At 44.9% G+C, this 24098-nt stretch overlaps 1 protein-coding gene across 2 annotated transcripts in view; it reads left to right on the top strand.

The window, feature by feature from the left end:
- Positions 1-24098, top strand: part of LOC135518082 (ceramide transfer protein-like) — a 56551-nt gene that overhangs the window by 29038 nt on the left and 3415 nt on the right. For both annotated transcript variants that reach the window (XM_064942968.1, XM_064942967.1), the window contains exons 5-15: positions 9502-9609; positions 11215-11350; positions 12344-12427; positions 12652-12902; positions 13492-13578; positions 13701-13793; positions 18820-18915; positions 19099-19231; positions 22525-22595; positions 22769-22897; positions 23116-23245. In XM_064942968.1, the coding sequence (XP_064799040.1) occupies positions 9502-9609; positions 11215-11350; positions 12344-12427; positions 12652-12902; positions 13492-13578; positions 13701-13793; positions 18820-18915; positions 19099-19231; positions 22525-22595; positions 22769-22897; positions 23116-23245 (1318 nt within the window). The remainder of the gene's footprint in view (positions 1-9501; positions 9610-11214; positions 11351-12343; positions 12428-12651; positions 12903-13491; positions 13579-13700; positions 13794-18819; positions 18916-19098; positions 19232-22524; positions 22596-22768; positions 22898-23115; positions 23246-24098) is intronic.

Here is a 24098-nt window from a genome sequence, read left to right as displayed (position 1 = left end):
ACGTGATCAAAGCAATCTTGAAGCGTGGAATCCGATTGGTCGGATTGAAAAGCGTTGAACAGACCTGAGCACGGCTGTTTCTTTATTTTGTTTTTGTCTATAGGCTGGGAGCAGCAAAATGGAGTAATGGTCAGAGGGCGAGGGAGGGCTTTGTATATGTCGCGAAGTTAGAGTAACAATGATCCAGGATTTTGCCGGCCCGGGTCGCGCATTCAATAGGCTGATAAAATGTATGGAGGATCTGGTTTAGGATCTGCTGTGATTGATACTGCATGTACACGCACAGTGTGTGGTGCAAAATGGCTTGATAGCAATGTCAGTGAACTAAATATGAAAGAAATACAAAATATAATTGACACACCAAGCAACTGAGCTTTCAAATTTGGAGATGGGAGAATCGTCCATTCTACCAAGAGAATCAAGATACCAGCAAAAATGTGTCAGACTAAGTGTTACATTGAAACAGAAGTGGTCCCTACAGATATCCCCTTACGATTAAGCAAAGCTTCCCTCAAGAAGGCAGGGGCTGTATTAGACACAAAAAAATGACAAGGCAGTGATATTTAAACAACCAGTGACCCTTGAACTTACTACCTCAGGCCACTATTGTATAAACATTTTAGACAAAGACATCAGACAGAGTCCATGTAATAATTCTGATGCACACAGAGCACATGGAGATTCTGACAGTCACAGAGAACATGAACACAAAGGAAAAACACAAAGTATTGTTACAACTTCAAACAGTTTGGACATGCTACAGTTGACAGACTTCAGAAATGACTCCGCAGTTCTGGGAATAATGATGATGAGAGTATTTCCATTCAACAGCAGATATCTCACAACTGTTAACTGTCAGCAAACTTAATCCCAGACCAGCTGTTGGTTTGCCACTGGCTTCCAAGTACAATGAAACATTGGCTGTAGATCTACATGAGCTAGGACCAAGTGTGTGGTACCTTCACATAGTCAACCACTTCACACACTTTAGTGCTGGAAGCATTGTGAATACAAAGAAACCCAGTGAAATCATCAAGCACTTCATACATTCCTGGATAAGTGTGCATGGCCCACCCCAGAATTTGTTGTGACAATGGAGGAGAATTCAATAATAATGGAAAAAAAGAGAAATCGCAGAGAAATTCAACATGGAAGGAAAGACAACTTCTGCATACAGTCCATGGAGGAATGGACTTCTGGAGAGACATAATCAAACACTCAAAGATTATGCTGAAAGTGAAGCAAGATAATAGATGTGACTGGAAAACAGCCCTAGATTGGGCTTTGATGGCAAAATGCACAATGTTCATGGCTACAGCTCATATCAACTGGTGTTGGGCAGAACTCTAATCTTCCCTCTATACTGGTTGACAAGCCACCAGCACTAGAATGGACCAGTGTGATTTAATGGGTGGGACAGCACCTTTCAGCACTACATGCAGCGAGAAAACCTTCACTGAAGCAGAGTGTTCAGAGAATTCGCAGGGCTCTACGTAAACAGCTTTGACCCACCCACCGATGAGAAGTACGAGACTGGTAACAAAGTGTAGTACAAACGAGTTGACTCCCAAGAGTGGAAAGGACCGGGAGAAATCATTGGCCAAGATGGTGTGGTGATATTTGTGAGGCACGGAGGCACCATTGTCAGAGTGCATCACTCAAGATTGCGGAAAGTAAATGATCAACAAGATGGAGGGGCTGTTGCTGAGAATCAACCTCTTCATTAAAATGACAAAAAAGACAAATTAACAGACACAAACCTACCAGGTGTCGCATCCAATGATATGGACACTGAAACACAGGAAAAACAAATGAGGAAAACATTCAATAAGAGCCACATGTTAATCAATCAAATCAAATTTATTTATGAAGCCCTTCGTACATCAGCTGATATCTCAAAGTGCTGTACAGAAACCGAGCCTAAAATCCAAAACAGCAAGCAATGCAGGTGTAGAAGCACGGTGGCTAGGAAAAACTCCCTAGAAAGGCCAAAACCTAGGAAAAAACCTAGAGAGGAACCAGGCTATGAGGGGTGGCCAGTCCTCTTCTGGCTGTGCCGGGTGGCGATTATAACAGAACATGGCCAAGATGTTCAAATGTTCATAGATGCCCAGCAGTGTCAAATAATAATAATCACAGTGGTTGTCGAGGGTGCAGCAGGTCAGCACCTCAGGAGTAAATGTCAGTTGGCTTTTCATAGACAACATTGGAACTACAATCTGAAAACTGGACAAACTGTTAAATACATGGACAAAGAACGTGTTATTCCACATACAGCAACAGTCGAGCAGGAAAAGCCAAAGGAAAACACCAGAACTGGTACAACTTGCAGTACTCTGAACCAGCTACACTTTCTGGTACAACAGGGCCAGCTGACCTGTCACTTGTAGATAATCTCAGAATTGAACCAATGGAAAATCAAGAAAAACAGAATGACATTCAAAATGATGTACTTGAAACAAAGGACGTGTCATTTGACTCAGCTAAGCTAGATTAGCACAGTAATTGGAGGAAAATGGAGTGTTTGAGGAAGTCAGACATTGGACAAAAATGTGTCTCAACAAGGTGGGTGTGTACCCTTAAAGAATCCTTAACTGGATTCTAGTGGCTAGAGGTTGAGGAGCTGGCTGCTACAGAACTCCCAAACGACTCATCTAGTGGCTAGAGGTTGAGGAGCTGGCTGCTACAGAACTCCCAAACGACTCATCTAGTGGCTAGAGGTTGAGGAGCTGGCTGCTACAGAACTCCCAAACGACTCATCTAGTGGCTAGAGGTTTTGAGGAGCTGGATGCTGAAGAACTCCCAAACGACTCATCTAGTGGCTAGAGGTTTTGAGGAGCTGGCTGCTGAAGAACTCCCAAACGACTCATCTAGTGGCTAGAGGCTTTGAGGAGCTGGCTGCTACAGAACTCCCAAACGACTCATCTAGTGGCTAGAGGTTGAGGAGCTGGCTGCTGAAGAACTCCCAAAAGACTCATCTAGTGGCTAGAGGTTTTGAGGAGCTGGCTGCTACAGAACTCCCAAACGACTCATCTAGTGGCTAGAGGTTGAGGAGCTGGCTGCTACAGAACTCCCAAACGACTCATCTAGTGGCTAGAGGTTTTGAGGAGCTGGCTGCTACAGAACTCCCAAACGACTCATCTAGTGGCTAGAGGTTTTGAGGAGCTGGCTGCTAAAGAACTCCCAAAAGACTCACCGACATGGGCCTCAGAGTCACTCAGATTGCTGCTGACAGTGATCTGCCAGAAAAAATGGAAACTTAATTCCATAAATATCAAATCTGCATTTTTGCAGGGAACAGAGATGTCAAGGGACATTCACATCTGACCTCCACCTGAAGGTAAGAGCGAAGGAACACTGTGGAAACTAAAGTGTGTGTATGGCCTGGCAGATGCATCACTCTACTGGTACAAAAAAAGTCAAGGCAGCAATGCTGAGTACAGGTCTTCTATTGGCTTGATCAAGACTGCAATGTGACTGGAGTACTTGCCTGTCATGTTGAGGACTTCATCTGGGTTGGCTCACAGGCCTTTGCTACAACTGTGATTTCACACCTCAAAGCTGTTTTCCAGGTCAGCCATGAGGAGCATGATAAACTATATGCCAACATAACAAAAATGATTACAGTTGATGGAAAAATACTGATTTAACAGGAGAACTATATCAATAATCTTCAACCTATCCACATGCATAATTCAAGAGCCATACAAAGGAATTCCCCTCTCTGTGGAGTTGAAGCTGATGAATTGAGGTCAAAGATGGGTCAAATTCTATGGGTTGCTAGACAGAGTAGACCTGATGTAATGTTTGATGGCTTCAACTTGGCATCCAACAGAACATGCCGATGTACAAACCATTCATGAGGCAAACAAATTTGTTGGTAAACTGAAATCACAACAAGTGACTCTAAAAACAACATTGGAACTACAATCTGAAAACTGGACAAACTGTTAAATACATGGACAAAGAACGTGTTATTCCACATACAGCAACAGTCAAGCAGGAGCATTTCGCTGCACTCGCACATTCTACCTGTAGTTTGTGTCACTGACAACTACTCCTTAGTTGATGCTGTGAAGTCAACCAAGTCTGTCACAGAGAAAAGACTTCATCTTGAGATTAGCAGCATCAAGGAACTTATTCAAGCACAGAGAATCCAGTGGATTCTGTGGTCGACCACAAAAGAACAGCTTGCTGACTGTCTGACTAAAAAAGGAGCATCCGGTCTTGTGCTCCTAAAGGTTCTCAGTAATGGAAAGTTAATTATGTTGTTGATGTTTTATTTGTCTTTAAAGAAAAGTGGGAGATTGTTAAGTTGATGTTTTAAGTATCCCTATATTTCTGTTGTTACAGGGCTTTCACTCTGTTATTAGTGCGCCTGTGCAGGGGTCTTGCTGTTGATGGACCTGGCCTGAGTGCAACGGCAACCATGTAGTGTGCTAATATGTTTTAGTAAACTTTGTTAAACTGGAACCTTGTCATTGTCATTTCGAGTTCACACACACACACACACACACACACACACACACACACAGAGAGTTATATGTTGTACAGGACTCTGCATCGCTGATCCAGCTTCTAATCTTTTCCACAGATGCCCTGATCCTTCTAGAATTATGTCCTATTACTCATCAGAGAGAAGGAGAGAGAATGAATAGATCAAATGAAAGTAAGAAGTCCTTATCAAGTAGGTCACAGATTTGAAAGAGAGGGAGAGAGAAGGGCATGAGAGAGGAGGAGGGAGAGCGTTGTGGATAGATCAGCATAGAGAATAGAGAGGAGGAGAGGCACGATAAGATATGACGCAGTAGGAGTGTAGGAGTGGGAGGACCTAATTCCAGACAGAGCAGGGATTCCTCAGTGACTTTCTGAGCTAATCTCCTAGGGAGGGATTTGCTTATGCAGTGGTCATGGTGTGTGAGGTTGCAGGTGGTGTGAAGGTGGAAAAAGGAAAAAAAAGTCACTCTGAACACAGCAGAACAAATAGTGGACCTATGAGCATGTAATTAACATATTTAAATAGTGAATATTGTGTTTGTATGTGGTGTGTCTGAGGCTAAAGAGCCAGACACCAACACTGCAGCACATGGTATTATTGAATGTGTCCTTGATGGCAGAGTAGCCACTAGAGAACGATATGATATGATTTTTTTTAGGGGGGGTGGTCGGGTCGTCAAGGACGACAATGGCTGATATTTTAGCCGATATTCAATATCATTAAATTTGAACATTTTGATTACAACATTTCCCAGAGACAGCCGTGTATGCATCCATTTTAAAATCAAACAATACATTTGACTAAATAACAACATAATGGTAATGATTTTATTTGAATGGTAAATCTCTTGATAAACTGGACACATTTTTGATGGCATAGGCCTACTCACAAGGGGAATGCATATTCAATAGGGGTGTGCATGCATTGAGTTATTGTTTTGGCTGATCAGTGGAGTTTATGGTGCTATAGATGACAATCTGTTGATCTTCCATTTGGGACTTATATAAGTCTACTGATCAACATTGTTTGCAGAAAAGCATCACTCCAGCATGTCACACCCGTATGGAAGGACATCATATAGGCACTGTTGTTTTTTAGCTGTCAGGACTCATCTCTAAACAACTCAGCTTCTAGGATGAAATTTATAACAACTCAATTGACTAGTTCAGCTATCTGTCAAGAAATGGGCAGGTTGTAACCTGATCCTACTGCTACGATTGGATAGAGCAAGGCTGTAAATCTGCTCCCTTTCACTTCTCTTCACATCTCTCTCCATCGCTCATATCACGTGCTGCTGTTTACTGCCACTAGGATAACTAGCTCAATGGCAATGACATTTGCTAACAAGCCATACATTTCCAGATTAGAGCGTGGTTCAGTTTTGCTTGCCTCGAAGCGAGCATAGAAGGCATTTAGCTTGGTCTGGTAGGCTTGTGTCACTGGGAAGCTCGCGGCTGGCTTTCCCTTTGGAATCCACAATAGTTTGCAAGCCCTGCCACATTGGACGAGTGTCAAAACCAGTGTAGTAGGATTTGAGCTTTAGTCCTGTGTTGATGATTTGCCTGTTGGATGGTTCGTCGGAGGGCATAGCAGGATTTCTTATAAGCATCCGGATTAGTGTTCCGCTCCTTGAAAGCGACAGCTTTAGCTCAGTGCGGATGTTGCACAATAAAACACAAAATTGCAGAATTGATCATGAACCCGTATAATGGCCGCTATCTAATCCAGCTCCATTTTATCCTCCATTTATCCCCTCTCCCTGTTTGTCTGTGTCGACTGATAACAAACACACCACTGCTTTGATCCTGTTGGTTGATTTTTGTCTTTTATCAACCAACCAGATAAGAAACTGCTTTATATTCAATAGCAGCTCTGTGATTGGTGGAGAGTGGCCGTATTGAACAATCATTGTCAGAATGAGAGCCGCAGATTGGCTGAGGGCGACAGTAGTGATGAAAGCCCCAGTGGAGGCAGGGAAAGGGTTACTCCCGGCCATTGAAAGATAGTAACCTCTGGCTGGTGGATGCAGGGCCAGGCAGCAGCCATGTGAATAGGCTGCCCTCTGGTTGTGAGGAATAGAAGCACATGTTTTCATCTTAATTGAAAATACCTAACTATGCTACATGCTCTCTTCCACATTAACCCGTAACTCCTGTAATACTAGGCCCCACAGAGTATCTGTCATATTTTCTGAGTGCTATTTCACACAGGGTGAATCACCATGTCAAATAATGTAATCTCCAGAGAGAGCTTCCCTCTTTCCCACCAGTCTCTCCCTCATAATCTCTCCCCCTTTTCCTCCCTCCTTTTCTCTCTTCCTCCTTCCCCTAGGTTGATGGGTAATGTAAGTCAGAGAGCTGTAAAGGGAGAGGCCAGAGGGCTTCCATCCATCCTCACTTTTTTACAGGAAGTCATCCTGTGACGGCGCTCTGTGGTTGTCATGATCCCTGTTGCCATGGTCACACTACATTGCTGCCATAGATTTGGAAAGAATAGAAGGTGCTTGGAAGTGCTAACTCTGGAAATTTGACTGGTAAACTCATGGGTACACAAGCAATAGCTGCCTGGTATAGTCCCTGACTTAAAATTAATTACTCTCTGTTTATGAGATACAGAGTAAGACAAGTTGTTTTGCATCATATCTAATTGCTTTTTGTTTTCATGGCATGCTGAAGGAGAGTACGGCAGCGTTACAGATGCAGCTCTATGTAATGGTCAGAAAATCTTCCTTTTCAGAACCTGACCATTATTGTCTTGTCATACAAGTTGAATCGGGACTTCACTTCCCAGTCACTCCATATTTGCTCATGTGCATTTAAGTTGTGGCATTCAAGAAACTGGCGTAGGGGGTTGGGTGAGAAAAAGCATATTTCCTATTTTTGCTGCTTTGGAAGGGCTATGTAGGAGTAGACATCTACAGCAGTGATCCACTGAGATTGGAGCAGTAGGTTTTCAGCCACATACTCTCCTTCCCCAACAAAGCTCAGCCTGACCCAAAGTTGGTGAGGTTGGGCTCAAGATTGGGAACCATGATGGAAAACTTGCTCAGTTGTGATAAGATAGGGGGACTACAGCACCTAGACCGCATTCTGACATTGTGTGTTACTAGGTTACCACATTTGGCTCACAGCAAAAACGTGACCCTTTTCAAAAACTATTTTCTTCTCGGCTTGTTTTTGTCAATTACAAAGCTACATTTAAGAAAATAACTGTCTAAAGATGACTTTTCCACATTGCCTGCTCCCTAGCGTTCTCACTACTTAGAAAAACATAATATTATAGTGCTTCCCTCATTCCACTTTTCATGACTGTGCTAGCAGCCACTTGGGTGAGTGCTAGCTAGCAACCAACCTTATCATTAAGCTAGCCAAGAACAAAAACACAAACAAACAGACTATACAGCTGCAAGTAGTGAGTAGAGTTACAAACAGACTACAACTACAAGTAGAGAGTAGAGTTACAAACAGACTATACAGCTACAAGTAGTGAGTAGAGTTAAAAACAGACTATAAAGCTACAAGTAGTGAGTAGTATTACTAACAGACTATACAGCTACAAGTAGTGAGTAGAGTTACAAACAAAGACTATACAGCTACAAGTAGTGAGTAGAGTTACAGACTATACAGCTACAAGTAGTGAGTAGAGTTACAGACTATACAGCTACAAGTAGTGAGTAGAGTTACAAACAGACTACAACTACAAGTAGAGAGTAGAGTTACAAACAGACTATACAGCTACAAGTAGTGAGTAGAGTTACAAACAGACTATACAGCTACAAGTAGTGAGTAGAGTTACAAACAGACTACAACTACAAGTAGAGAGTAGAGTTACAAACAGACTATACAGCTACAAGTAGTGAGTAGAGTTACAAACAGACTATACAGCTACAAGTAGTGAGTAGAGTTACAAACAGACTATACAGCTACAAGTAGTGAGTAGAGTTACAAACAGACTATACAGTTACGAGTAGTTTTACAAACAGACTATACAGCTACAAGTAGTGAGTAGAGTTACAGACTATACAGCTACAAGTAGTGAGTAGAGTTACAAACAGACTATACAGTTACGAGTAGTGTTACAAACAGACTGTACAGCTACAATTAGTGAGTAGAGTTACAAACAGACTATACAGTTACGAGTAGTGTTACAAACAGACTATACAGCTACAAGTAGTGAGTAGAGTTACAAACAGACTATACAGCTACAAGTAGTGAGTAGAGTTACAAACAGACTATACAGCTACAAGTAGTGAGTAGAGTTACAAACAGACTATACAGTTACGAGTAGTGTTACAAACAGACTATACAGCTACAAGTAGTGAGTAGTGTTACAAACAGACTATACTAAACAAGTTAAATGTCTTGCCAGAGAAGTTGTAAAAAATAGCGGCTGCGACTCTATTTTGCCAGATGTTGTGCTACGCAACTCATCACTGACCGGAAGTCACAATTATGGTTGTGATAAAAGCCTATGCAGTGTATTTGTGTAATGTTAGCTGAGTTGAATCAACAAATCACAGCACAGGTTGAATGTTACACTTCCTGCTTTTACTTCCTGGCCTGGGTACACTCAAAATGACTGCAAGACCATGCATTATGCCATCATTGACTTGAATGGAGACGCTCTTCCCTTTCATTCTATTTCTATGGTTACTGCACTTTCAGGGTCATAGAAATAACTCTGTGACAGAGAGAAAATAAGTAGGGATGGAGAGTATTTGCATTAACCTCATACTCTGTCCTAGTGTGACTAGTAGAGGTGAAGGTGCTTGTTGATCAGTAGGTTTATTAGTTGAGGTTTAGTAACTGAATATACTCACTGTGTGATAGCAAGTTGATCTGTTGCATTTGGTGGTAGATATATTGACGTGATGTGATGATTGCATGTCACCCCTTAATAGACTTGATATTTTGCTGATGTGTTGTTGTGTAAAGTTAATGATATCTGTTTTCGATATATACTTTCATATCTGTTAATATCTTTCTCTCGCACCATGTGTCTAGGCTGAGTCTGGGTATGGTTCAGAGTCCAGTCTGAGAAGACATGGCTCTATGGGGTCTCTCACGTCTGCTACCAGCAGCTACTCCACCACATCCACCTCCTCCTTCAAGGTGAGTCTTGACTTAACACACACACAGAAGGCTCTACATTCAGCTGACATTAAGCCAGTGCAATTATCAAACGCTCGCTCGTTTTTCTGACCTGATAAAGCTGGTGCTTTTCTGTTGTGCCAGGATTGGTTATTTACCTGTCTTACTGTATATGAGCTCGCTTGCGTTGAGGTGGGAGTGGGGCAATATCTGAGGTGTGTCCTTAGAAATGTGCCCCAAAGTGCCAATTTCAGGCAGCGCTGGTGGGGATATTTAAGACGATCCAAAAGCTGGTCTTTGTGGTAACGAGGCATAGATTCTCGCAGTCTGTCCAGTCGTGAAGCACCGTGCCCAAATACACATGGAGAAAGAGATGTGCTTTTTGTGCCTGTAAACCTTGTGTATATAGAAACATAAAAAAGTTATGTTTTTCATTTAATTAAAAATAAAGCATAGCCTCCCCTCTCCTCAATGAAGGCCAGTTATTTATTGATTTGTCCCTTCCAATGCATTCGCCAAGTAGTCAAGACTATTATGAAGAGTCTGGCTCGTAAGACCGCCTTGAAATAAATCTTAATCACCAAAGCTTTATTAAAATATCAAGCTTGGGAGTTTCCCCTTTTTATTTATGTAGGCTATTATACTTTATTTTAACCAGCTCCCGTTATTATTTTGGATGTGTGTAAACCCCTCCTCTATCGTCCCATAAACCCCTCCGCTATCGTCCCATCAGGGGACGAGAGATGATGTGATAATGTTTAGTTATTGCTTGTTTTCTGTACTGTTTGATTAAAAAACAAGCCCTTATAGGCTACCCTTACCCTACTAAAAATAAATCTGGTTCAACCGCAATGAGTCTGGTGTCTTATCCTGGCCGTGCATTAGCCAAGGAGCCTGTCCATGAAAGGTTTCTAAATGGTCTACTCCTGAGGCTTTTCCATTACTCACAGGCCTACCTGCAGTGCAGAGGCTGCTCCATTCGACCTGTGTCCATTTCCCAAGAGCGCCTCTTGTTCAGTTACCAAACTCCTCCAAACATATTCAAATAATTCAGTCCTATAATGCCAACGGTAGGCCTAGGCTATATCTTGCTTGTTTAGGACGTGCCTCACATACAATACAATTTACAGGAGCAATGTATGTTTTATCTGAGGAGTGCGATGCGCAAAGCCCTATACTCATTGACGCCAATTACAACGTTGTCTAGTGTCAACACAGCACTATATTGAGCAAACACTGGATTATTTTTGACTGTTTGTTGCTATTACTCATTACTAGCCTGTGTTATTTAATAAACTGTATCAATCCACAATGGACTAGGAAGAGAATAGTCTGTGCCCTCATCCGAATTGGATTTGATGACATCGCAAAGACAGTCAATAACCAGTCAATACAGAACTTAAGACGAAATGTGTATTAAGCCATGAAACGTGTCGTTTGGTCATTGAGTGGCCAAGCCCTCGTCACAACTATACATCAACACCTGTCCCTTTCACGCTACGGCCAGCTACTGTGCTCATAATTCAAAAATATTTCTAAAACAGCCCCAGACCTACCATTGCGTTAAGTTCGTTAAAATGGAGCCCAGGGTGTTTGCTGACCATGCGTTCCCATTTGGTTCTGAAGGGCCACAGCCTGAGGGAGAAGCTGGCAGAGATGGAGACGTTCAGAGACATCCTGGGCAGACAGGTCGACACGTTGCAGAAATACTTTGACGGCTGTGCCGATGCCGTCTCCAAGGACGAGCTGCAGAGAGACACAAGTAAGACCAGCAATGGATCAATCAATCAGATGCATTTGTCAATCAAGTCTTCAGTGCTAACTAGACAGCCACCCAGGTCTAGTTTTAGGAGGTCTGGTGGGAAGAAAAATCACATGCAGTTGATCTGTGAGACCAAAACCAATGGGTTCCTACTTATTGCCACAAACTGTTGGACACAAAATATTACCTAACTCAAAGAACAATGGAATACCACAAAAATAAGAACTGCCAAACGTGTGGATCACGAAAATATTTGGCTTTGGGGAAACATTTGCAGAATCTTTAGAGGAATGTGTTCTGTCTGCCCCCTTATTGAGATGCAGGTTTTCCAGTCTCTTTTCTCTCTCGCTCTGTTTCTCTCCCCCGCTCTCTCCTTCTCTCATTCCCCTTCTCTCCCCCGCTCTCTCCTTCTCTCGTTCCCCTTCTCTCATTCCCCTTCTCTCACTCCCACTTTCTCTGCCTTCCTCTACCCCCCCTCTCTCCCTCCCGCTCTCTCCTTCTCTCGTTCCCCTTCTCTCCCTCCCACTTTCTCTGCCTTCCTCTAACCCCCCCTCTCGCTCTCTCCCCTCTCTCTTTCTCTTGCTCTCTCTCCCTCTTTCCATCCATCACTCTATCTTTGGGCTGCCTGAACATTTGCTCGTGGTAGAGTTTGTGCGTTGTCACCGTGCCAAGCGACAGCTGTCAATGACCACAGACAATCAAACAGTTTCATTGTCACCCATCAAGTCCCTCCCTCGATCCCCCTCTCATCTCTCTCGCTTCCTCCGTCCATCCCTCGCTCCTGCAGAAGAGGCCAGGGCATTGTTGTGGCATTGAGTACAGTAGAGTTCAGTCTGTTTGCCTGCCACGCTCTATGGCTGGGTGCATGCACAAGCAACTCTTGGCACTACCCTACTCTGGCTCTGATAGTGGCTCTGCAGGGACTTTGTAGGAACTAGTTTACTGTATGACCATGGCTGACTTCTCTTTCGCTGTTGCTCCTTCTCTCTCAAGTTGTGGATGACGATGAGGATGATTTCCCCAACACTCGGTCAGATGGAGAGTTCATCCACAACAACAACGGCAGCAAGGAGAAGCGTAAGTAAAGCAGAATATCCTCTAAAGAAAAGTTACAACGTTTCCACTTAGTTCAAACTTTGATCATTTTATTTTTTAGCATTCTGTCTGAAAAAGCAAGTGTAGTTCTTGTTCTCTTATGTAATGGACAGATTTGGGACTGGAGAAACATTTTAAACAGGCTCATTCTGTCTTAAATCAATGTTTCAAACATCCATTTTAACAAACATTCCTCTCCTGCTCAGTATTCCAGTCTCTGAGCCATAAGGACATCAATGGGATAGATTTTAAGGGCGAAGCCATCACGTTCAAGGCCACCACAGCTGGGATCCTGGCCACCCTGTCCCACTGCATGGACCTGATGGTGAAGAGAGAGGACAGCTGGCAGAAGAGACTGGACAAGGAGCTGGAAAAGAGGGGGAGGATAGAGGAGGGCTACAAGTCTGCTCTCTCTGAGCTCAAGAAGAAGGCTCACTTCAGAGGCCCTGATTACGAGGTGAGAAGTCTGCTTTCTGTATGGTTTGTCAGTTCTATGATTGTTTTGAGGCAGGTGAAAATACATCTGTCAGTCTCATCCTCTGGTAATCAATTCCATGTTTCTCTCTTCTCTTAATCCTTATTTTCCTCCTCTCTCTGTCTCTCTCTGTCTCTCTCTGTCTCTCTCTGTCTCTCTCTGTCTCTCTCTGTCTCTCTCTGTCTCTCTCTGTTCTCTCTCTGTTCTCTCTCTGTTCTCTCTCTGTTCTCTCTCTGTTCTCTCTCTGTCTCTCTCTCTGTCTCTCTCTCTGTTCTCTCTCTGTTCTCTCTCTGTCTCTCTCTGTCTCTCTCTGTCTCTCTCTGTCTCTCTCTGTCTCTCTCTGTCTCTCTCTGTTCTCTCTCTGTCTCTCTCTGTCTCTCTCTGTCTCTCTCTCTCTCTCTCTCTGTTCTCTCTCTGTCTCTCTCTGTCTCTCTGTCTCTCTCTGTTCTCTCTCGTTTTCTTTCTGTTCTCTCTCTGTTCTCTCTCTGTTCTCTCTCTGTTCTTCTCTCTGTCTGTCTCTCTCTGTTCTCTCTCTGTTCTTCTCTCTGTCTCTCTCTCTCGCTCTCTCCAGGAGGGGCCTAACAGCCTGATCAATGAGGATGAGTTTTTTGATGCAGTTGAAGCAGCTCTTGACAGACAAGACAAGATAGAGGAACAGGTACCAGAACAAGGGCAAAACCCCTCGGCCTCAATTGGTATAGAATACATCTCATTCTATAATAATAAATCTTCGTATTACATTGAGTACATATGTTTGATCCTGGCCCCGTGTGTGTCTAGTCTCACACTGAGAAGTGGAGGATACAGAGGTCCAGTCCAGTTCCCCCAGGAGATGTCTACTCCACCATGGGATCACACAGATTTGCCGACAAGGTTATTCACCTCTTTTAGTCCTGTGCACCTTACTTTACCTATCACCATCATTATCTCCCTTCCATTTGTCCTCTCCCCCTTTTTCTTTGCCTCTTTCTCTCTACTCTAATTATCATATGTGTGTCTGTCTTTCTGTCTGTCGGTGTGTGTGTGTCTGTCTGTTTTTGTTTGTGTGTGTGTGTGTGTCTGTGTTTGTTTGTTTATGTGTGTGTCTGTCGATGTATCTGTCGGTGTATCTGTCTGTCTGTCTCTGTCTGTCTCTGTCTGTGTCTGTCTCTGTCTGTGTCTGTCTCTGTCTGTGTCTGTCTGTCTGTGTCTGTCTGTCTCTGTCTGTCTCTGTCTGTCTGTGTCTGTCTGTGTCTGTCTCTGTCTGTCTGTGTCTGTCTGTCTCTGTCTGTCTCTGTCTGTCTCTGTCTGTCTCTGTCTGTCTCTGTCTGTCTCTGTGTCTGTCTCTGTCTGTCTCTGTGTCTCGTTCTATGTGTCTGTCTGTGTGTCTGTGTCTGTGTCTGTCTGTGTGTCTGTGTCTGTCTGTGTGTCTGTGTCTGTCTGTGTGTCTGTGTCTGTCTGTGTGTCTGTGTCTGTCGGTGTGTCTGTGTCTGTCGGTGTGGGTGTGTCTGTCGGTGTGTCTGTCGGTGTGTGTGTGTGTCTGTCGGTGTGTGTGTGTGTGTCGGTGTGTGTGTGTGTGTGTGTGTCTGTCGGTGTGTGTGTGTGTGTCTGTCGGTGTGTCTGTCGGTGTCGGTGTGTCTGTCGGTGTGTGTGTGTGTGTGTCTGTCGGTGTGTCTGTCGGTGTGTGTGTGTGTGTCGGTGTGTGTGTCTGTCGGTGTGTGTGTGTGTGTGTGTGTGTGTGTGTGTGTGTCTGTCGGTGTGTGTGTGTGTGTGTGTCTGTCGGTGTGTGTGTGTGTCTGTCGGTGTGTCTGTCGGTGTCGGTGTGTCTGTCGGTGTCGGTGTGTCTGTCGGTGTCGGTGTGTGGGTGTCTGTCGGTGTGTGGGTGTCTGTCGGTGTCTGGGTGTGTGTGTCTGTCGGGGTGTGTGTGTGTGTCTGTCGGTGTGTGTGTGTCTGTCGGTGTGTGTGTGTCTGTCGGTGTGTGGGTGTCTGTCGGTGTCTGGGTGTGTGTGTCTGTCGGGGTGTGTGTGTGTGTCTGTCGGGGTGTGTGTGTGTGTCTGTCGGTGTGTGTGTGTCTGTCGGTGTGCGTGTGTCTGTCGGTGTGCGTGTGTCTGTCGGTGTGCGTGTGTATGTCGGTGTGCGTGTGTATGTCGGTGTGCGTGTGTATGTCGGTGTGCGTGTGTATGTCGGTGTGCGTGTGTATGTCGGTGTGCGTGTGTATGTCGGTGTGCGTGTGTATGTCGGTGTGCGTGTGTATGTCGGTGTATGTCGGTGTGCGTGTGCATGTCGGTGTGCGTGTGCCTGTCGGTGTGCGTGTGCCTGTCGGTGTGCGTGTGCCTGTCGGTGTGCGTGTGTGTGTGTGTCTGTCGGTGTGCGTGTGTGTGTGTGTGTGCGTGTGTGTGTCTGTCGGTGTGTGTGTGTCTGTCGGTGTGTCTGTCGGTGTGTGTGTGTCTGTCGGTGTGTGTGTGTGTGTGTGTCTGTCGGTGTGTGTGTCTGTCGGTGTGTGTGTGTGTGTGTGTCTGTCGGTGTGTGTGTCTGTCGGTGTGTGTGTGTCTGTCGGTGTCTGTCGGTGTGTGTCGGTGTGTGTCGGTGTGTGTCGGTGTGTGTCGGTGTGTGTGTGTGTCGGTGTGTGTGTGTGTCGGTGTGTGTCTGTGTGTGTGTGTCTCGTGTGTGTGTGTGTGTCTCGTGTTTGTGTGTGTGTGTCTTGTGTGTGTGTCTCGTGTGTGTGTGTGTCTCGTGTGTGTGTGTCTCGTGTGTGTGTGTCTCGTGTGTGTGTGTCTCGTGTGTGTGTGTGTGTGTGTGTGTGTGTGTCTCGTGTGTGTGTGTGTGGGTGTCTGTCGGTGTGTGGGTGTCTGTCGGTGTGTGTGTGGGTGTCTGTCGGTGTGTGTGTGGGTGTCTGTCGGTGTGTGTGTGTGTCTGTCGGTGTGTGTGGGTGTGTGTCTGTCGGTGTGTGTGGGTGTGTGTCTGTCGGTGTGTGTGGGTGTGTCTGTCGGTGTGTGTGTGTGTGTCTGTCGGTGTGTGTGTGTGTCTGTCGGTGTGTGTGTGTGTGTCTGTCGGTGTGTGTGTGTGTGTGTCTGTCGGTGTGTGTGTGTGTGTGTGTGTCTGTCGGTGTGTGTGTGTGTGTGTGTGTCTGTCGGTGTGTGTCTGTCGGTGTGTGTGTGTCTGTCGGTGTGTGTCTGTCGGTGTGTGTGTGTCTGTCGGTGTGTGTGTGTCTGTCGGTGTGTGTGTGTGTCTGTCGGTGTGTGTGTGTGTCTGTCGGTGTGTGTGTGTGTCTGTCGGTGTGTCTGTCGGTGTGTGTGTGTCTGTCGGTGTGTGTGTGTGTCTGTCGGTGTGTGTGTGTGTCTGTCGGTGTGTGTGTCTGTCGGTGTGTGTGTGTGTGTCTGTCTGTGTGTGTGTGTGTGTCTGTCGGTGTGTGTGTGTGTGTGTGTCTCTGTCGGTGTGTGTGTGTGTGTGTGTGTGTGTGTGTGTGTCTCTGTCGGTGTGTGTGTGTGTGTGTGTCTGTCGGTGAATGTGTGTGTGTGTGTCTGTCGGTGAATGTGTGTGTGTGTGTCTGTGTGTGTGTCTGTCGGTGTCTGTCGGTGTGTCTGTTGGTGTGTGTGTGTCTGTCGGTGTGTGTGGGTGTGTGTGTGTGTCTGTCGGTGTGTGTGTGTGTGTCTGTCGGTGAATGTGTGTGTGTGTGTGTCTGTCGGTGAATGTGTGTGTGTGTGTGTCTGTCGGTGAATGTGTGTGTGTGTCTGTCGGTGAATGTGTGTGTGTGTGTCTGTGTGTGTGTCTGTCGGTGTCTGTCGGTGTGTCTGTGTCTGTCGGTGTGTCTGTGTCTGTCGGTGTGTGTGTGTCTGTCGGTGTGTGTGTGTCTGTCGGTGTGTGTGTGTCTGTCGGTGTGTCGGTGTGTGGGTTTGTCTGTCGGTGTGTCTGTCGGTGTCTGTCTGTGTGTGTGTCGGTGTGTGTGTGTGTGAGTCTGTCGGTGTGTGTGTGTGTCTGTCGGTGTGTGTGTGTGTCTGTCGGTGTGTGTGTGTGTGTGTGTGTGTGTGTGTGTCGGTGTGTGTGTGTGTGTCGGTGTGTGTGTGTGTGTCGGTGTGTGTCTGTCTGTCGGTGTGTGTCTGTCTGTCGGTGTGTGTCTGTCTGTCGGTGTGTGTGTGTCTGTCGGTGTGTGTGTCTGTCTGTCGGTGTGTGTCTGTCTGTCGGTGTGTGTCTGTCTGTCGGTGTGTGTCTGTCTGTCGGTGTGTGTCTGTCTGTCGGTGTGTGTCTGTCTGTCGGTGTGTGTCTGTCTGTCGGTGTGTGTCTGTCTGTCGGTGTGTGTCTGTCTGTCGGTGTGTGTGTCTGTCTGTCGGTGTGTGTCTGTCTGTCGGTGTGTGTCTGTCTGTCGGTGTGTGTCTGTCTGTCGGTGTGTGTCTGTCTGTCGGTGTGTGTCTGTCTGTCGTGTGTGTGTGTCTGTCTGTCGTGTGTGTGTCTGTCTGTCGTGTGTGTGTCTGTCTGTCGTGTGTGTGTCTGTCTGTCGTGTGTGTGTCTGTCTGTCGTGTGTGTGTCTGTCTGTCGTGTGTGTGTCTGTCTGTCGTGTGTGTGTCTGTCTGTCGTGTGTGTGTCTGTCTGTCGTGTGTGTGTCTGTCTGTCGTGTGTGTGTCTGTCTGTCGTGTGTGTGTCTGTCTGTCGTGTGTGTGTCTGTCTGTCGTGTGTGTGTCTGTCTGTCGTGTGTGTGTCTGTCGTGTGTGTGTCTGTCGTGTGTGTGTCTGTCGTGTGTGTGTCTCGTGTGTGTGTGTCTCGTGTGTGTGTGTCTCGTGTGTGTGTGTCTCGTGTGTGTGTGTGTGTCTCGTGTGTGTGTGTGTGTGTGTCTCGTGTGTGTGTGTGTGTGTGTCTCGTGTGTGTGTGTGTGTGTGTGTCTCGTGTGTGTGTGTGTGTGTCTCGTGTGTGTGTGTGTGTGTGTGTCTCGTGTGTGTGTGTGTGTGTGTGTGTCTCGTGTGTGTGTGTGTGTGTGTGTGTGTGTGTGTGTCTCGTGTGTGTGTGTGTCTCGTGTGTGTGTGTGTGTGTGTGTGTATCGTGTGTGTGTGTGTGTATCTCGTGTGTGTATGTGTGTGTGTGTCTCGTGTGTGTGTGTGTGTCTCTCGTGTGTGTGTGTGTGTGTGTCTCTCGTGTGTGTGTGTGTCTCTCGTGTGTGTGTGTGTGTGTGTCTCTCGTGTGTGTGTCTCTCGTGTGTGTGTGTGTGTCTCGTGTGTGTGTGTGTCTCGTGTGTGTGTGTGTGTGTATCTCGTGTGTGTATGTGTGTGTGTCTCGTGTGTGTGTCTCGTGTGTGTGTGTGTGTGTGTGTCTCGTGTGTGTGTGTGTGTCTCTCGTGTGTGTGTGTGTGTGTGTGTGTTTGTGTGTCTCTCGTGTGTGTGTGTGTCTCGTGTGTGTGTGTGTGTCTCGTGTGTGTGTGTTTGTGTCTCGTGTGTGTGTGTTTGTGTCTCGTGTGTGTGTCTCGTGTGTGTGTGTGGCTCGTGTGTGTGTGTCTCGTGTGTGTGTGTCTCGTGTGTGTGTGTGTGTGTCTCGTGTGTGTCTATGTCTGTGTGTCTGTCTGGTCTAGTCTCGTCCCCTCACGAAGTCCACAGATTCAGGTCTGAGGTAACTGCTCTGTGGCAGAGTGTAGTGACCCTCACAGGACTGGCTGAATTACTACACTTTCATCCCACAGGCATCTGTCTCTTTCAGCATGAGGCTAGCTTCCAGCATGATGTTGGCTGCCCCTCTGACGATGCTATGTTGCTGTTGAGATAATACTGTATTGTCTGTTAGCACACAGATTTACTGGCCTCTGCATGTCATAGCGACTACCTCACAATACAAGACTTGGCTTGTCTTTCCTGTATCACTTCTATATTTATTGGTGAACATTTATGTCTCTGACCTTTAACCCTGTCTGTCCCTTCCTCTTCCTGGTTGACTGTGATAGGTGGAGGAGATGGTGCAGAATCACATGACCTACTCGCTGCAGGATATGGGCGGAGATGCCAACTGGCAGCTGGTGGTGGAGGAGGGGGAGATGAAGGTAGGAGAGAGGGGGAGAGCGAGAGGAGAGAGGTGATGATTATATTGCCACTGTCAGTCTTGTTATACAAATGTAATAAAAATGTACATTAATAATACATATGCATCCATCATCTAAGCCAACTGGAGCAGTTTGAGTCCCACACCTGTTTCTACATCTTCCATCTGTATGTGTGTTGTGAAGGTGTACAGGAGAGAGGTAGAGGAGAACGGTATTGTCCTGGACCCCCTGAAGGCCACTCACTCTGTAAAGGGAGTGACCGGACACGAGGTGTGCCACTATTTCTGGGACACAGATGTACGCAACGACTGGGAAAGTAAGTTTCATCTGAACAGTAGTTCATATATCTGGCACTACAGTTTTCTTTTTTTCTTCAATGTAAAACAGAGCATCGCAACAGCAATGCAGAAACAAACAAAAAGACTGTTGCCATAAGGTAAGTACAGTACAATATATTAAAAGCAATTATGATAAGACTTTTTACCATGTCTTTCTTTAACTTAATGAACCAGGTCAGCCTGGTTTGTGAAAGCTATCTGTTTCTCCCAGTTTCTTTAAAAAACATGTTTTGAATTGTTAAGGCATATGTAAATCTTTCCATAGCAAAAATCCTTTGACTTATACTTTACAATTCTTCAGACTTTGGGTATTCTACTTTTTACCAACTCCTGGTAATGACTTTTGTACTAGTGGCAAGACAAACATAAATCAAGTATCTATCACTGTTAGTCACAACTCCTGGTAATGACTTTTGTACTAGTGGCAAGACAAACATAAATCAAGTATCTATCACTGTTAGTCACAACTCCTGGTAATGACTTTTGTACTAGTGGCAAGTCAAACATAAATCAAGTATCTATCACTGTTAGTCACAACTCCTGGTAATGACTTTTGTACTAGTGGCAAGTCAAACATAAATCAAGTATCTATCACTGTTAGTCACAACTCCTGGTAATGACTTTTGTACTAGTGGCAAGTCAAACATAAATCAAGTATCTATCACTGTTAGTCACAACTCCTGGTAATGACTTTTGTACTAGTGGCAAGTCAAACATAAATCAAGTATCTATCACTGTTAGTCACAACTGGTAATGACTTTTGTACTAGTGGCAAGTCAAACATAAATCAAGTATCTATCACTGTTAGTCACAACTCCTGGTAATGACTTTTGTACTAGTGGCAAGTCAAACATAAATCAAGTATCTATCACTGTTAGTCACAACTCCTGGTAATGACTTTTGTAGGAACATTACAGGTTCTAGGGACTCTTTTATTACAGAACATACATTCTCCCAGAACACTGTTCATTTCTTACATTCCCAAAAGATGTGTGGTTGGCGGCAGGGTAGCCTAGTGGTTAGAGCGTTGGACTAGTAACCGGAAGGTTGCTAGTTCAAACCCCTGAGCTGACAAGGTACAAATCTGTCGTTCTGCCCCTGAACAGGCAGTTAACCCACTGTTCCTAGGCCGCCATTGAAAATAAGAATTTGTTCTTAACTGCCTTGCCTAGTTAAATAAAGGTAAAATTAAATTTACAGTTATTAATGTAACTTTAGTTGTTCTACAAACATTGGGCTATATGTTTAGATTTGTAATACATTGTAAGGCTGCATGATGACTCTAATGATGATTTGAAAAAGCTTTGTTTTTTTACGCAGGCTATACACACCATATCAGTCACTCATTCACAATTTGACAAGCACTTGATAATGCCCAAAATGTCCTGCCGGCATCCCCTTTGTGTAGCCGTAAATAAATTCTTTAGGCCCTAATTTACGGATTTCATGACTAGGAATACAGATATGCATCTGTTGGTCACAGATACCTTAAAAAAAAAAGGTGGGGTCGTGGATCAGAAAACCAGTCAGTATCTGGTGTGACCACCATTGTACTCATGCAGCACGACACATCTCTTTCTCAGAGAGTTGATAAGCCTGTTGATTGTGGCCTGTGGAATGTTGTCCCACTCCTCAATGGCTGTGCGAAATTGCTGGATATTGGCAGGAACTGTAACACGCTGTCGTACACGTAGATCCAGAGCATCCCAAACATGCTCAATGGGTGACATGTATGGTGAGTATGCAGGCCATGGAAGAACTGGGATATTTTTAGCTTCCAGGAATTGTGTACAGATCCTTGTGACATAAGGCTGTGCATTATCACACTGAAACATGAGGTGATGGCGGTGAATGAATGGTACGACAACAGGCCTCAGGATCTCATCACTGTAGCTCTGTGCATTCAAATTGCCATCGATAAAATGCAATTGTTTTCGTTGTCCGTCGCTTATGCCTGCCCATACCATAACCCCATCGCCAACAATGGGGCACTCTGTTCACAACGTTGGCATCAGCAAACTGCTTGCCCACACGACGCCATACACGCTGTCATTCATCTGTTAAGAGAACACTTCTCCAGCGTGCCAGTGGCCATCAAAGGTCAACATTTGCCCACTGAAGTTGGTTACAACGCCGAACTACAGTCAGGTCAAGACCGTGGTGAGGATGACGAGCACTCAGAAGAGCTTCGCTGAGATGCGCTGACAAAACTACACATTTGGACTTTTATTGTCCCCCAGCAGAAGGTGCACCTGTGTAATGATCCTTGATAGTAATTTGTCCGAGGTTGAACTGTTTTGGGGGGCCCTCTACTGGTAGAAAGGGGAATAAATACAGCAGTCTATGGACTTCATTTTCACTGCCTTTATTCTAGAGCTGAAATCTAAGGGAAGAAGTGACCATCTCTCTATATCTTCATGAATATTTTGGATAGTTGGCTTATTTGTTATAGCTTTATAATGTATTTTGTTAGGTTTACCCCTATACATTGCCGTGAAAACGTATTTACTCCATTTCTCATTTTCACTATTTTTGCATATGTTTGATACTGAATTATCAGATCTTCAACCAAACCTAATATTAGATTAACGGAACCTGAGTTTACAAATAACACAAAAGTATACCTATTTTATTTATTTAACAAAGTTATTCAACACCCAATTCCCCTGTGTGAGAAAGTAATTGCCCTCTTCCATTCTAACTGGTTGTGCCACCTTTTAGCTGTTGAGCACTTCGCTGTGGAGGAAAGTTGGCTCACACTTGCATGCAGAACTGCTTTAACTCAGCGACATTTGTGGATTCTCAGGCATAAACTGACACACGATTTCAATTGGGATTAGGGACTTTGACTAGGCCATTCCAAAACTTAAAATGAGTTGGTTTTTTTGTTGCTATTTTCATGTAGACTTGATTGTGTGCTTTGAATCATTGTCTTGCTGCATGACCCCGCTGCACTTCAGCTCACAGACGGATGTCCTGACATTCTGTAGAATTCTCTGATTCAGAGCAGAATTCATGGTTCCTTCTATTATATTTCCTGTGATTGGGTGTAGTTAGAGTAGATTCTGGTTTTGTATAATTTAGTTTGTATCCTGAATTGTAACCATATCCTTCCAACATATTTGTTAGTTTTGAGAGGCAAGTGTTAAAAACTAGCACGTCCTCAGCATACAAGGTGATTTTCATGCTATTTTTATAAGGTCTCAATGTTCAATAATTGAGTGATTTATTTGATATGTTCTTATTCTGGTCTCTCTTTACTTTAATTCAGCTACTATTGAGAACTTCAACGTTGTGGAGACGTTATCGGAAAATGCTGTTATCGTCTATCAGACACACAAGGTAAGAGAGAATGAGTAAAACACAGATGCCAAGGTTTCAAACCCAGACGCCTTTGGCGTTTTTACAATTTGTTCCACTGAACATCCCACCACAATAAAGACACTTTAAAGAGTGCCTTTTAAGTGTGGTTACTAAATGACTGAAAGTAAAATCTACTTGTGTGTGTGTTGCAGAGGGTGTGGCCTGCCTCTCAGAGAGATGTGCTCTACTTGTCTGCCATGAGGAAGATCCTGGCTAACAACGAGAACAACCCTGACACCTGGCTGGTCTGCAACTTCTCTGTGGACCATGACAACGCCATGGTAAATCTCAGTTTAGTCTTCTTGAGATGGGCTTTTTCAGGAATTCCTGATTCCCCAGAATGACCTTAATCTATTTTGTGGGGGGGGGGGCGCTGCTGTTACAATAACAACCAGGTTCTTCAAGGTAGAGACTAAACATACATACAAATATTTATCTTATATTTTCTTTGGTCAATGCTTGTGAATTGATGATCTTTCATGTCATTGTCCCCCCTCAGCCCACCAACAGGTGTGTCCGTGCCAAAATCAACATCGCCATGATCTGCCAGACCCTGGTAAGCCCACCAGAGGGCGACAGAGAGATCAGCAGAGACAACATCACCTGTAAAATCACCTACGTCGCCAACGGTGAGCTCACCTCCTAAATCACTCTGATAGCCACGACAGATGACCTGCTAGAACGGACAAATAAGCAGTATTACAATAGCCATGTAAACTCAGCAAAAAAAGAAACGTCCCTTTTTCAGGACCCTGTCTTTCAAAGATAATTCGTAAAAATCCAAATAACTTCACAAATCTTCATTGTAAAGGGTTTAAACACTTTCTCATGCTTGTTCAATGAACCATAAACAATTAATGAACATGCACCTGTGGAACGGTCGTTAAGACACTAACAGCTTACAGACTGTAGGCAATTAAGGTCACAGTTATGAAAACTAAACACTAAAAGAGGCTTTTCTACTGACTCTGAAAGATGCCCAGGGTCCCTGTTCATCTGTGTGAATGTGCTTTAGGCATGCTGCAAGGAGGCATGAGGATTGCAGATGTGGCCAGGGCAATAAATTGCAATGTCCGTACTGTGAGAAGCCTAAGACAGCAATACAGGGAGACAGGACAGACAGCTGATTGACCTCGCAATGGCAGACCTACGTGTAACAACACCTACACGGGATCGGTACATCACACATGCGGGACAGGTACAGGATGGCAACAACAACTGCCTGAGTTACACCAGGAACGCACAATCCCTCCATCAGTGCTCAGACTGTCCGCAGTAGGCTGAGAGAGGCTGGACTGAGGGCTTGTAGGCCTGTTGTAAAGCAGAGACTCACCAGACATCACCAGCAACAACGTCGCCTATGGGCACAAACCCACCGTCGCTGGACCAGACAGGACTGGCAAAAAGTGCTCTTCACTGACGAGTCGCGGTTTTGTCTCACCAGGGGTGATGGTCGGATTTGCATTTATCATTAAAGGAATG

This window comes from Oncorhynchus masou, chromosome 28, assembly GCF_036934945.1.
Source record: "Oncorhynchus masou masou isolate Uvic2021 chromosome 28, UVic_Omas_1.1, whole genome shotgun sequence".
In the NCBI taxonomy this organism is placed as follows: domain Eukaryota; kingdom Metazoa; phylum Chordata; class Actinopteri; order Salmoniformes; family Salmonidae; genus Oncorhynchus; species Oncorhynchus masou.
This window is presented reverse-complemented; position numbering and strand designations above follow the sequence as displayed.